The sequence below is a fragment of the Aulonocara sp. 'chitande type north' Nkhata Bay genome, linkage group LG7, assembly GCF_057382095.1.
Source record: "Aulonocara sp. 'chitande type north' Nkhata Bay isolate Kocher_YH1m ecotype deep benthic linkage group LG7, A_spYH_male_GT1.1, whole genome shotgun sequence".
Classification (NCBI taxonomy): domain Eukaryota; kingdom Metazoa; phylum Chordata; class Actinopteri; order Cichliformes; family Cichlidae; genus Aulonocara; species Aulonocara sp. 'chitande type north' Nkhata Bay.
In genome coordinates, this window is record NC_141350.1 from 42,074,537 (window position 1) to 42,090,087 (window position 15,551).

General features: G+C 39.3%; 1 protein-coding gene across 1 annotated transcript in view; it reads right to left on the reverse strand.

Moving 5' to 3' along the window:
- Positions 1-1,869: 1,869 nt before the first annotated feature.
- LOC147325787 (transmembrane protein 132C-like) overlaps positions 1,870-15,551 on the reverse strand; it is a 183,562-nt gene continuing 169,880 nt past the window's right edge. Inside the window, exons 8-10 of the mRNA XM_086300485.1 lie at positions 15,106-15,415; positions 5,078-5,269; positions 1,870-4,474 (exon numbers count right to left, since the gene is read on the reverse strand). Of these exons, the coding sequence (XP_086156611.1) occupies positions 3,392-4,474; positions 5,078-5,269; positions 15,106-15,415 (1,585 nt within the window). The 3' untranslated portion in view covers positions 1,870-3,391. The remainder of the gene's footprint in view (positions 4,475-5,077; positions 5,270-15,105; positions 15,416-15,551) is intronic.

Genomic DNA, 15,551 nt, shown 5'->3' on the forward strand with positions numbered 1-15,551 from the left:
CTCAGACTAAAGTGAATATGGAAGTGGAAGTTCAGGTAGAAGTGTGGCAGTGCAGGCTGTTTGTGGTCCAGTGTGATAACAGTATCCTCTGATGTGGTAGACAGATTTTGTTCTGACTGACTGAATTGTTCCTCTGTTTTACCTACAGATAGGTAAAAGAACCAGAAAGTGCTAAATATAAAAAAGCAAAATAAGCGCATGATACCCCCAATTTTGTACATCTGCTGCAATGTATTGAATTAATCTAAAAGCACATCATTCATGAGGTCTATAAATGAAAATGTTTACATCCTTTCCTGATATGCACAGGTCCTCTGGGTTTATTTTAATTAGGGTGCAAATTATATCAGAGTAGGTACAGTAAGTGGGCAAGACAAATTGCATAGGAAATGCCACATTAACATGTAATAAGACTGAACTAAGTAATCCCTAATTATGTTGCCCTTTTAGAAAGGGGAGCATGTCTGTGATCCTGTGGAAAAAGACCAATTTTCTGAGTATGCTACAAGTGTTTCGGGGCTCATATGCACTTAGCCTATAACCTTTTTCATCAGGAAATTGTTATACACAAATTATGCCCACGGGTATTATTACATGTAAAGAATGGTCAGTTTAGGCTGGCTCCAAAACCAAATAAATCCCCAAATGCCCTAATGTCATACTCAAATGCCCAGCATCATAGCAGAGAAAGGATGTGTACTGCCTGTACAAAGAATCGTTTTGGTCTTTAAAGGTAATAGCCCACTGTGCTGCTGCTTTGGTTCACGGTTCAACCCTCCTGGATGGTTTTGATCTTTCTGTGTGTTCTCCCTGGCTGTATGGGTTTTCCTTGGCTGTATAGGCTTTCCTTTGGTATTCTGGCTTCCTCTCACAGTCGTAAGACATATGGAGTTGGTTAATTAATGAGTCTAAATTTGCCATAGGAGTGGATGTGAGAGCGTGTGGTTATTTGTCTCTCTGTGTTGGTCCTGTGATGGACTGGTGACCTGTCAAGGGTATACCCTGCATTTTGCCCCATGAAAGCTGTGATGGGCTCCAGCCCCATCTGTGGCCCTAAGCTATATAAGAGCTTAAGAAAATGGATGGATGGAGCGAACTTTATTTAGGCTTAAATGTTTGACTGACAGGTGGATGCCAACACAAGCAGCTGTAGCCAGCAGCTGTCTGCCAGGCTCCATATCTTCTAATTGGAATCACAGGAGTGGACCTTCTAACTGTATTTGTGGTGTTGGTGCCCTTCAGAGTTTTTTGATATGACAAATAACAGAGCTTGCTGTGTGGGTAATTCTACTAGCATGCCATCCAAAGAAGTCTGAACTCCATCTTTGATAAGTGAAATTCAATTATTTTATTTATAGGCTGCTAGGCACTAATTAGGAAGTATTTGTGTGATGAACCCATAGTGTCTGTGGATGCAGCTTGCTAATCGTTTCTCTGTGGTAAAAACTGATCCAGCACAGTGATATGAAGGTCGCAAAGTCTGACACTTTGACTGGAGGTGAACATTTTTTAAACAGGTACAACAACATGGGTATCACTTGCTCAATAGCATAGGGCCTGCATTTAGTCTCAAATTTGTAGTTTTGCTTGGGGAAAAGAAAAATTGCTTTTAAAACCCTGGTTTTGACTGGTAATAATGATAAGGTGGTGCGTTTGAGCCATCTGGTCTCAGTTTTGCTCACACTGTTCCTCACTGATTTATTTTTAAAATTTTCAATATGAAAATTTAAATTAAAAAACCTACCTGGGGCTTAAAGGGCTGACCAGTTCTGCAAATTTTGGCTGTTAACTTGGCACACTCTACCCTCTCCTCTCATCTAACTCATCCAAATTTGGTTACTTCCAAAGCAAACAAACAGACATTATGGAATCAAAACTCGTGGCTGACATTATGATGGTAAAAATATTATTGTGTTTATATTTTTTTCGGTTTGTCTATTTCAAATCACGGTGCGGCGTAAAGCCAATATATAATATTATCTTAACAGTATTCACTTGTGAAACAAATAAAAAAAACAAACAAACAAAAAACATCTTTTACTTTTGCCTTTTGAAGAGAAATGTGAAGAACTCCAAAAGCTGCACCAATCATCGTTTTGATATCTAATGAAGCCACTGTCTCTGTGGTTATTCGTGAGAGCAGTATTTGATGGACTGAGATTGGAAAACAATGGCTAGGCCAATAAATCACACAGCCACAAAAAAAAAAAAGGAAGAGTCAACTTCAGGGTTTAATTAGTCCACCAGCCAATTTTAAAACAGACATACAGTAGAAAATGTTGGAACTGACTAATACTGCTTATGACAAAAAGCAAAAGGGTCAGATTTGGGCTTTCTTCTACAGTTTACAGGATTCAAAATGTCATACAGCAATTTGAAAAATCACTGTAAATGTGTTTTCTGACGTCCACCTAATTTGGGCCACACAACTGGAAACCTGGACAAGTTTTACGGGAAAATTATAATGAAGAATTTTTTTTTTTTTTTTTTTTTAAATGTGATTGTCTTTGATACTTTTGGTTGTGTCAGTATATTTATATTGACTATTCTGATTTAATCAAAATTTGTCCTTTTGAATCCTAAAAAGTCAGTTTAATGTGAACTATGCAACAGGAGGTTACATAAACCAATATAAGGAGGGAAAATGTAGGGCCCAATAAATCTCTTAAACCAACATCAACATATTGAATTCAAAGCTAAACTCACCCACAGTGAATGACATGTCTCCAGGGGTACTGGTATTAGTTATCTACAAATGTTCAGTTTGCATACCAGATCAGACTCACATGCCTCCTTTTAAATAACATCATGCATGGATCTGCTTTCTGGAGACAAAACTAACTGAAAAGAAACTAAAGCAAAACAAAACCATACATCACTTTAAAAAATGTTGCTATACATACAGTCCTTCCAAATTAAACTTTTATTTACAATACAAAATTTCTTTTAACCTTACTCTCCTAGATTCAATAATTTCTGACAGGGAAAGAAGCCTCTAGAAAAATAACAGAAAGTCGCAAAAATTACAACAAACGTGATATTAAAACATGGCGATTTGAAAAAACAAAACAAAGCGGTGTAGATGGTGCGTAGGAAAGAAAACTAGAAACAAAGAACATACATTTAATTTAAGCAACAATACTAATTTCACATTTTCTTCTTGATGCTGTGGTGTTGTGGTATCTTTTTGTAGTCCATAGCTCGACCTTTTCTGAGTACTTTCATGAAAAAACAGAGGCTGAATGCACCATCCTCTTGCTATGGTAAGGTGTACAGTTTAACAGCGGCTTCAGTCTCTTCTTCACCTCTCCTTCGTAACCCTCCTTCCCTTGTTAGTCTGAAGGCATTCAGGTGAGTTTCTCTTTAGTTCAATGAAAACACCCAGTACCCCCTATGCAATGTTCTTAATTGCGTTCTCATTAAGCTTTTCCATGTAGTTCCTAAGATCCTTTGAGTCTCCGAGCTCGATGTCTGGACATACCCATTTTATCTCACTGGTCTGCACTAGTGCTAAGGGGCTGAGGGCAGGACACCCATTACTCGACTTGACACTTGAAAAAGTGGTGAACTTCACCCTCTTTCTCTTGGTGGTGGGTGAGTTAAGTGACTCATTCCTGTGATCCCTCCCACTTGAGCTACATCCTGCTCCACCAGTATTACCTCGCTGGAGGCCTCCATTTAATAGCTGACTACCTTCTTCTAGGGTACCGCCCAGTTCGTCCTGCTGCTGTTGTTGGAGACACAGCCCCTCCTCTTGGCCAAGCCAAACCCAGTCATGTGCATGAGGCATTGCCTCTGGAGCCTCCAAGGAGAACTGCTTGCTACGGTACTTGTATGCATAAGAGATGCAGTTAATGAGAAAAACCAAAATGGCCAGACAGAAAACTCCCAGCAGGGCATACATACCGATCTCCAAGTCCGTCAGGCCTCGTCGGGAGGTCAACAAGTCCTCATCAGTGCTGCGGCTCCGGGGCAGCTCGGCCTGATCGGGATATTCAGAGAATTCATTTGGAGCCCTTGCTCCAACTTCTGCTGAAAGACGGCCCCCACTTGGCCTTACTGGAACATGGCCCCTGATGGTAGTGGCTCCACGGTTATTTAACCCAGTTTCCATGTCAGAGATAGATCCGCCATAATATGGAGGGTCAGGGCGTGTACGTCGGCCACCTGGCTGTCTGAATTGTTCCTCTGTTTGACCAAGTCTTACATGTGTGCTCGCCATTCCTGTGGCTAAAACAGTATGTCGTTTTCCCTTCTGGCACATTTCTGATGGGCTCATTTCAACACGTACAAGCAAACCTTGACCTTCTCCTTTGGCAACAATGATAGGCCACTTCCATGCTGGACTTTGCTGCACCACCACAACCTGTTCATCCAATGAGGTGGCTGCCAGGGTAAAATGGGCAGGGTTGTAGTTATCTAGAGGAGTCATGGATCCGTCACTGAAATGAAGCCAAGCACTGATGAGGGACTCCTAAGAAATCAAAACAAAAAAACAAACAAACAAAAAAAAAAACCCCAACGTTACACAGTAAAAATAATATTCTTCACAATTCTTATTAATACATAAGGACCATAAACTAAAAACAGACACTAAAAAATAAAGTAGAGGAACATGGAGGACAGAAAAGTCAGTGTTAACAAAGGTTCATTGAAACAATTGGATAGAACGGATACAAAACTATTCTCCTGAAAGCTAAATATCCTTTCTAGGGAAAGAGACTGTAGCCTACCTTCATTTGAAATTATAATTATAGGAATAACAGAGCTGTTCCATGGTTAGAGATGCAAATCAAAGAGAAAGCTTTGTATATGAAAAGTGAATTAATTCTAAACAACAATGAATACCATAGACTTCGTAATAAACCTAATCCATTTCTAAACTTGCAAGCTATTATGACTGAGCTGAGCATAAAGCCAAATATGAAGCCAAATCAGACTCACAGAAAAATGCTAATTTTGCATCAACAAGTCCACTCTAGTCTTACTGTTGGATGAGCAGTTATTAGTCAAATTGCCATGTAAAATGTTTATATGTCTATATTACCTATATTATATATTATTATAGAAGTCATACCTGCTTGAGAGATTCAATAACTTCCTGTGTTGTTGCAGTGGCAACAATAGCCCTGTTGCTGCCTGGGCTGAGCTGCAGGGACAGAGTTAATCCAGATACCAACTGCACCCCTAGCTCTGTCACGCTCACTTTATCATCCACCACTCTGATGCTCCTTTCAGCCAGGACTGATGATGTCAGAGGGGACAGCACCTGGAACACATAAACAAACAAACAAAAAAAACCCTTATTGCTTTGTTACTAATGGTAGTCCATTAGGATTTTGTTGTTTATAGTGGTGTCAACGTAAAGGATCAGATGTCTTTTCCCACAGCCCTTCTGCTAAATCCTGGAATTTAAATGGAGTTTTGGCAAAGGTAGTTCCTTCTCAGAATACATATTTACAGAGTACGCCAACTGTTATCAAATTTAAGTCGGTACAATATATGTGCAATCACCACATATTGAAAATGCATGGTTTTAAACTGCTCTCCCAAATGACACAGAATAAAAGTATTTTGTGACAACCTGGTCGCCAGGAAGACATTGTTTGTCCATGTTTTTGTATTAGAAAAAAACAGTAGTATAAAACTAAGGGAGATTTTATCGTTGATTTCAACTGTAGCCACAGCTCACACTAAACATTCCTGACTTTGGAATAAATAAATATAATTGACTTCTTACTAAAGGAATAGAAAAACTGACCTTGCTAATGCTTAGGAAAGTATAAACTAGAGCAAAAACCACAGTTACAAACATAAAACACCATCCTATGAACAGACACATTATAAACACCAAAAGAAAAAAATGTTTTAATGATTTATCTTCCCTGTGAAGCCCTCAACTATACGTTGGCTTCCTAAATTGGCACTAAGTCATCAAAACTTTGAGAACTATGCCCTAAGGGTAGCGCCCCAAGAACTACATAACTTCAAGGGTTATTTTTCTGTTTGTATTCACATCACCAGTAGGAAGATTTGAAATTATGTAACAGCCGTCTGGCATTTGGTATGTGTCACAGTTGGGATGTATTTCCTCCACAACATAGTCTTATTAAAGCCTTGGCTTCACTGTCAGTCCAATGTTTTACCAATGTTTGTTTTTTTTCTTCTTTTTTTATCATAGCAAGAGCTGGTGTCAGTCTGATGCTGTGTCAATCAAAGGTCCCTGGTGTGCCAGGAGAATACGTACTGGGAGCTAGGAGCTCAGAAAAAGCCCTGAGAACTGACATCTAAGGCCTTTGATGTTTCTTAGATCCTGCAGTGCAAGCACGAAGAAAGGCGGCTCTTCCTTCCACAATTATAAGAACTTCCTACGGTCTAAAAGCGCTTCATCGTAGCCATTATGACTTAAGAATGATTGTGGTCAAAGCAGATTTAGTTTCTTGAACACACAAAAAAATCATACTTTTTCAGCCCTGGAACAAAAAATGCAGTAAACGTATACTTTTGATTGGTAGAGAAAGAAAATACTATTCTTTTGTATTCTTTAACCTAAACTTTCGTATTTTATGATTTTATATTCTGTGATTATAAAAACAGGCACATACTAACACATGAAGTGCTCCTGAACTCACATGGCAAAAACGATCTCCTCCCTAATAGCACACTCTCTAAGTCTCTGAGTTGCCAGAGGTGTAAGCATGTAAATAGTTGTGATATTGTTATGATATGAGAATCCCTCCCATCCGCTCCAATTAGGGCTCCCGTCTCTCCTCCTGCCGCCCCCACATGGCTGCATTTACCAGCCATAATGAACTGTCAGCACAGATCACTGCCTCATTTGTACAGACCAATTCCATGTTTTCTTCTCTTTGGTTTAGCTCTTTGCATTTTTTCTTTGCATTGCTAGTCACACAATGAAACTGATATCTGAATGTTAAACAGCATAAATGAGCATGGTCTCAAAACAGGCATCAACCTGATCTTTGATGTAAAAGCAAACATTAAAGAACCAGACAGCTGGTAAATATGAAGATTGTTGAATATTTTCAAAAATAAAGAATAATAAAAATAAAGATACACACTAATTGATGTGAAATCTGGGTTTTTCTTTTTTTACAGACAAAAAGGAAAGCAAAATGAGCAAAAAAAAAAATACAGCTGCTGGTTTGTTATATTATTTTAGAGTTTGCAGCAGCCGTTTATTCTTCAAGTAAATCCACCATCATTATCTTTTCTTTTCCTCCAACATTGGATGCTTAGATCTATTTTATTCCACTTTACGATAAAATTAAATAAAAACGGATTTGCAGATGACGCATACTTACTAGGAACTTAAGATATTAAAATAGAAGCAAGGAAATTGGTATATAAGGCAAAGTTTGAGAAGTTAAGAAGAAGTCCATTTTGGAGAAGGATAAGAATGACCTGTATCATTCTCCTCTAAAGGTATAATCTATAAACCTACTATAGAGCTGTCCACACGATGTCAGAAGTGATTTTAGCATCGCTCAAAAAGGAACAATACTCCTCTCCACCAAACCCCAACTCCATACTAACAATGCCCACACTTTGTACTGCTCTCATCTTGGGATGTCAAGATTCTTTCCCCCAGTTCTGTGATGGAAGTCAGATCCCTTCTTCTAACCCCTTCATCAGTCTCCTTTGTCCATTTTTTAGAAATGTTCTGTCTCTGCTTCACACCATTAGAGAAAGCGCAAACACTGCTTTTGGCCTACATCCATATTCGTGAGAGTCTCCCAGAAGACTTCCAGAGATGTCAAGTCCCTTCCTTATTCTGGCTCTAGAGTTTACAGATTCCTTCATTCTTTCTCGAGAGAGCAATTAAGTACTCCTTTCAGGTTTACCACTATCTATTCACAGCTGTCAGAGCTGCCTTGTCTTGTATGAACCTGAAATCCCATGTGCACCTGGAACTAGTCTGGTGCAACCGATACTAATATATAAAATCTACTGAGGCTCACACAATGAGTCTCAGACTTACAAACTAACACATTTGCAAAGGTTAATAGCTTAATGTGTTTTGCATGTAAGCACTCTATCCATAACATGTGAGAAAGGCAGTGCTTAAATGGATTTGTTACTTTCTTTTGCCACACTATCAAACTTGCAGCATAGTGTATATCGGCAATCACATTTCCAATTCCCTACCTGATATAGAATCTTCTAGAATCAATGACCTTTTGAAATCTTTGCCTTTAGTTACACATAATCAAAGTTTTCCATTATAATACTTCAAAGCTGAATCTAAATGAAACTGTATTACCACTCTATCATATGGTAGCACTGGAAAAGATAAAAGGTTATACTCACAGCACTTTATTATGTGGAATGGGCCTAAATTAATTTAGACTATTGGCTGATTTAACAATCTACACAACTGTCAGATGTAAAACTGTAAATGCTACTTTCTAGGTCTAACAAGACCTTGGGTATATTTTTTAATGGGCTTCCATTTATGAGTAACTACTTATCCTATTCAGGGTCCATGGCTCGTGTATTTACGAAGAAAAGAGAAAAAAAACCATTGCAACTTTGCTTTTCAATCTTCTTTTTACATATCTGAATAAAATCAACAGTAGAAGAACAAAAAAGACAAAATGTTTGAAAATAATGAGTATATGTTCCTCTTGCACATTCCTCTAATAAGCTACACTTGCGGGTTATTAGTGTAATACTACAATATGTCCACCTGTATAAATACTATTTTTAAAATTGCATTTAAGATGTTGGGAATGAACCAATATAACAAACCAAAAATTGCAGTTCTGCCTCTGTACACTGCCACAGTGTATTTTAAATCAAACAATCAATTTGTAGTGCAGACTTTTAGTTTCAATTCAAAGGGTTTCACAAAACTTTTCCATTAACACTTTAGGAATTACACACATGCACATACAATATACACAGTTCCCCATTTTTGGAAGCTCAGAATTAATCCGGTCGTTAAGTCTGACGTCACTAGCCGTGTCTGGACCTAAACTCCGCTGCAGGTCCATATATCAAACGATCACTATGGCATTACTGAGAGTTGAAAAACTGTCTAAAGTCTTTCATCTTTAATAAAATGATCAGCGTTCTGCTCTACCAGGTGTAACAATTGAGATTAACATCCAGGCATCCATGAAAATGGAATTTATGACATTTAACGGAGTTAGAAGTTAGCAGGAAGTTAGCTCGCTAGCTTCTATCTAAATACAATATAGCATGTCCTGACTGCGGGGTTTTGGAAACAAATTAAAACGTACAGCTCTGTTATCACTTCCAACATAAATGAAGACAGAAAACTAAACAGCAGTGACGTTTGTAGGGTTACTGAAGTTTGGCTAGCTGGTATATAATGATGTGCTACGTGACCGCTAGCGACACAGCTATGTTAGCATAATATAAACAAGCTAACTTTTTTTTCCACTCGATAAAAGTTAACGTGAGTTTTCTCGGTGGTCAGGAACAAATGTAATCACATGGCAGGATGCTGTAAAAGGACCAAACTTCAGCCAGGAGAATAACTGAGATAATCCATCCACAATACGAGGTTAGTCATTCATATACTGCTGCATGGGCTGGGCTGTAGTTACATGCTAAGGTTTTAAAACTGAGCTTAAATAAATGATTAGCGGTAATAAAAGCTGAGGGAGGTCAACAGGGATCACTGACTGTTTTAGGAGCTTTTTGAGATCAAATAGAAGAAAATACAAAACATTAAACATGTTAACAACACAAAAGCCATATTAAACGCAGACTACTTTAGGCCCGGAAGTAGGATTCGTCACAACATCACTTAACGACCGGATAGGACGGTTGACTGAAAAGCGGTTTCATGGTCAGGTGAGATGTGACAAATTAATTAGGCATATCTAAAGTTGACTCAAAATGTTGAATTTGTATTTAATTGCTTTGCAATGTAATTTTAAATATGAAAGCCTAACAGATGTGAGTGCAAGTAGGGGAGGTTGTTACTAGGTTGGAAAAAAAAAAACATAAAATAAATAAATCAGAAGTTTAGCAAAAAAACTTTAGTGTCCAACAGAACAATTTAATACATTATTGAAAAGAAGGAATGCACTGACTAGCTTATAAACACCAAAAGGCCTCAAAGACTACAGAAGACAACGAAGTTATTATTTACAACAGACTTATTTCCATGGTTAAGAAAAGCAACTTCATGAGATCTAACCAAGTCTAACCAAGTGAAGAACACTTGAGAGGAGGTAGGAATTCATTTGCAATGTCTGCAATCAAGAGAAACCTTAATAAATGGAAATCCAGAGTAAGGTGCAAACCACCGGTTTCCCAACAAAACACAATGAAATGAAAATTAACTTGTGCCAGAATAATGTGAAGGAAGGAAAAAGTACAGAAAAGGAAAAGAGCAACTGTAGTATACCTCATTACCTGTCTAACACGGCGGAGACAATGTTATGGGATGGACATGTAAGACTCAATAGCATTGATGTGACTGCTGATAGATGTAGAATGAGATTTTCTGAAATGTACAACATTATAATCTTCTACGGTTCAGCCAAATGCAACCCAAGGGTTAGTCAAGGCAAAGATATAAAATGTTTTTTTGTTACTGAAGACAAAACTGAAGGCTGAGAGAGAGAAGTGAAAGTGGCTGCAGTAAAGACTTAGCAGAAAATTTCAAGGGAGTAAACAGTATTTGGTGATGTCCATGAGTTCTACACTTCAGACAGTCATTGACTACAAAGGACTTTGATCCAAGTCTTAAAAATAATCCTCATATTTTGAAATTATGTTTGTATGTCCGATTAATGTTGAGCCCCTGAAAATGGGAGACCATGGATAAGAATATCTCCACAGGAAAAAAACCTTGAATTAAAGCTGGAAGTGCACTTCAATTGATTTTTTGATTTAAAATCCACTGTGATAAAATGAGAAAAATTGTTTCTTTGTCCAACAAATTATGGACCTATAATGAGAAGCACAAGTCATAGAAAGCATGATGCTGAAATAGGTTGTGCTGATTTTAAGAGAAAATAAAACATAAAAAGGCTTGAATACCACCACCAGTAGTTCATTTGTCACGATCCACAGTGGCAGACCGAGTGGAGAGTGTGTGGAGGACTCAGGTGCAGACATGGGCGAAGACACGAAACTGAGTTCAAACGAAAAGCGAGCCTTTATTTTGGCTGATGACATGGGGGTCAAACAAGGCAAAAGCACAGTGACGAAACTAAACTATAACTAAACTGGGAAACTGGTACTATGATCCCACAGAAAACTATGAATGCAAACATGGTGGTTGAGAACACAGACGACGCAACACTGAACACAGCAAGGCTGAGGACTAAATACACACATGAGGTGATCAGGGGAAGTGGAGACACATGGGGACACAGCTGACCAGAATGAAACATAATGACAACACAGCGGAGAGTAAACTAAATGCAGTCAACAAAGAACAGACTCTTTCAAAATAAAACAGGAAACACGGAGACATAGATATGAAACGAACTAGACAACAAGAGCCACACAGACATGACACATAACGGGTAGGCACACGAACCAGGGAGACCGACTACAGGGGAAGATGACAGAAACGATAACATGAACTTGACAATATAAGACACACAGACATAAACACATGAAGGGCAAGGGAGACTTAACACAAGGGTAATACAATAACAAATGAGCTAGAAAAACTTAATGAACCTAAACAAACAATAAACATCAAAATAGACTAAGACTCAAAACACTGGGTCGCACGACCCAGGACCATGACATCATTAGGCTGACTGTTGGGCTTATGGAGCTGATTCTGTCATTTGTCCACCTACTACACTAAGCTTTAACATGATTTCACTCGATGAAGCCCATAAACTTTGACCTGACCAGCATGGCATGCCAAGCACTACACTAAAAATACATAAGCTGATAGCACACAGGCAACAACGTTGACTTAAAATGGACAGCTGGATAGCTGCAGACTATTTAAACTTTCTCTGCATTTTGATTTAATTAACACAAGCTTCTTTCATACAGTGGGGCAAAAAAGTATTTAGTCAGCCACCGATTGTGCAAGTTCCCCCACTTAAAATGATGACGGAGGTCAGTAATTTGCACCAGAGGTAAAAAAAAACCAATGAATTCACATGGTAGGATTTGTAAAGAATTTATTCGTAAATTAGGGTGGAAAATAAGTATTTGGTCACCTCGAACAAGGAAAATCTCTGGCTCTCACAGACCTGTAACGTCTTCTGTAAGAAGCTTTTCTGTCCCCCACTCATTACCTGTATGAATGGCACCTGTTTGAACTCATCATGTGTATAAAAGACACCTGTCCACAGCCTCAAACAGTCAGACTCCAAACTCCGCCATGGCCAAGACCAAAGAGCTTTCGAAGGACACCAGGAAAAGTATTGTAGACCTGCACCAGACTGGGAAGAGTGAATCTACAATAGGCAAGCAGCTTGGTGTGAAAAAATCAACTGTGGGAGCAATCATCAGAAAATGGAAGACATACAAGACCACTGATAATCTCCCTCGATCTGGGGCTCCACGCAAGATCTCATCCCGTGGGGTCAAAATGATCATGAGAACGGTGAGCAAAGATCCCAGAACCACACGGGGGGACCTGGTGAATGACCTGCAGAGAGCTGGGACCAAAGTAACAAAGGTCACCATCAGTAACACACTACAACGGCAGGGAATCAAATCCCGCAGTGCCAGACGTGTTCCGCTGCTGAAGCCAGTGCATGTCCAGGCCCGTCTGAAGTTTGCCAGAGAGCACATGGATGATACAGCAGAGGATTGGGAGAATGTCATGTGGTCAGATGAAACCAAAGTAGAACTTTTTGGTATAAACTCAACTCGTCGTGTTTGGAGGACGAAGAATACTGAGTTGCATCCCAAGAACACCATACCTACTGTGAAGCATGGGGGTGGAAACATCATGCTATGGGGCTGTTTTTCTGCCAAGGGGACAGGACGACTGATCCGTGTTAAGGACAGAATGAATGGGGCCATGTATCGTGAGATTTTGAGCCAAAACCTCCTTCCATCAGTGAGAACTTTGAAGATGAAACGAGGCTGGGTCTTCCAACATGACAATGATCCAAAACACACCACCCGGGCAACAAAGGAGTGCTTTAGAAGCATTTGAAAGTCCTGGAGTGGCCTAGCCAGTCTCCAGACCTCAACCCCATAGAAAATCTGTGGCGGGAGTTGAAAGTCCGTGTTGCTTGGCGACAGCCCCAAAACATCACTGCTCTCGAGAAGATCTGCATGGAGGAATGGGCCAAAATACCAGCTACTGTGTGTGCAAACCTGGTAAAGACCTATAGTAAACGTTTGACCTCTGTTATTGCCAACAAAGGTTATGTTACAAAGTATTGAGTTGTATTTTTGTTATTGACCAAATACTTATTTTCCACCCTGATTTACGAATAAATTCTTTACAAATCCTACCATGTGGATTCATGGATTTTTTTTTCACATTCTGTCTCTCACAGTTGAAGTGTACCTCTGGTGCAAATTACTGACCTCTGTCATCATTTTAGGTGGGGGAACTTGCACAATCGATGGCTGACTAAATACTTTTTTGCCCCACTGTATATCGCTTTATCTGTAATTTAAAGTTTCCTGTGACCAGCGGTGAAAGAAGCACTTGTTCTTGTCTCACACATTCACATACTACTAGCAGCCACGATACTAACAAGTGAAATAAATAAGGTCGGATCTGTTGTGGTGGCACAATAGTAACCCATGTGGATTTAGAGTAATACTGTAGTATAGCTGATTGAACATATCCTTGAATTTAAAAAGAAAATGGAAGGTTTCACAACGCCATTCGACTGCTTCAACAACTGATGTTCATTTAGTGTGTGAGAACATGTGCTATACTGAGAAACGCCTTATTGGATTATTGGATAAATAGTATTCTGAGATACACGGTGAAAGGGTCACAGAATGAGAGGCTGCACAGGTGCAAGCTTTTACAAGACGTGCCATGAAGGCATGTTTCTTTGTCAACTCATGATAGGCTTAAGTGTTTGTTCCATGCTGCAATCAATATAGTTGTTTTTATATCTTACTCCGTTTAGACTAAAAAAACATTCTACCATACTCTGCACAGACTCTTTCAGTCCATAACTGCTTCACCATATGTTCATCAGCTTATTGTTAACCTTTTATGTCTGTCTGTCTTACTTTCTATCCATCTATCTGATTGATATCTATCTTTATATCTATCATGACCCCAAATTGGATAACTTAGCCTCTTAAATGTGATAATATGATGATTATTTATCTGTGGCTTACAAGTTCAAATAACATTTTGAACATTAATATTGGAGCAGATGACCATTAACTTTTTAAAAAATGTAGTAGACTAATGGTATCTTTAGTGGAGAATTAAAGTTATGCTTTCTATGTGTGTCCTGTCCCTGCATTTATAAACAAACTAGAAAGCCACATTCTGCTCCGCATTGACAAAACAAAGCGGCTGAGCACAGTTTGGAGCTTTTCAGCTTGAAAAAACTTGAAACCCTGTTGGGTAATATTGACTGTGACAATAAGACGGATAAGACCAGAGTCAACAGTGGTCCGACTTTTTCTATTCAGTTGTTTTGGTCCATCGTGCTTGTGCTTTGCTTAATTCATACATTTCTAATACTTCAATGTCAACCTAATCAAAATACTTTGCATTAAAAGAGTCTAGATGAATGGATTTGCTTTATTGCTTTTAGACTTCTCATTGTAATTTTCCTAATCCACTTGCCAGGTTACTTTACTGCTGCGTCTATGTCAGTTTATCAGTTCAAATACGTCTGATATTGTGCTCACTTGTGACCTTTTGTTTGGCTGCCAAAACAACCAAGCCAGTCAGGTCATTTAATCGAGTAAAGCTGCATGTTTCCTTAGTAACAACAAAGACTGTATTGCGATGGCTGATTCAAGCATTAGTTACTGCAGCTTCCGTGACAGTTACAATTTAGGTCTATGAGATGAACGTGTAAATCCCCACTGATCAGTCATGGCAAAACAATCCTGACAGCCACACTGCAGAGACATGCAGTACAACTTCTGCTTTAGAAACTGTGATAAAATATACATAAATACAACCTGTAGTTTGGTGTTTCCAGTGCTCAGCCCGATTACGACTTGGTCATCCAGAAGCTGGGCAACCTTTGGGTCCTCCACCCTCAGAGACTCCTTCACCAACTGTGTCACATCCACCTGCCAGTCGGTGCCCAGCAGGAAGGTCTGCTGGCCCAGTACATCTTCCTCCATGGCTCCTCTACTTTCACTGATGTCAGCCACAAAGTGGGTGAGGATGCGCAGAGTGGTGCTTTGGTACTGGGCAACACAAGCAGTCTCTGTCCTCCCCTCTACTGGATCGACACCATCCTTATCATCTGTGACCCTCTCGTACCTAATGAAGAATGAAAAGAGGAAAACACTGATCAACTGCTGGCAAGCCTGAAGAGCAGGGATATCATAAACCCATGTCCGACTGTGTTTGAGGTAAAAAGCGCTGAGAGCTCTCTGTGGACTCTGTGTCACCATTA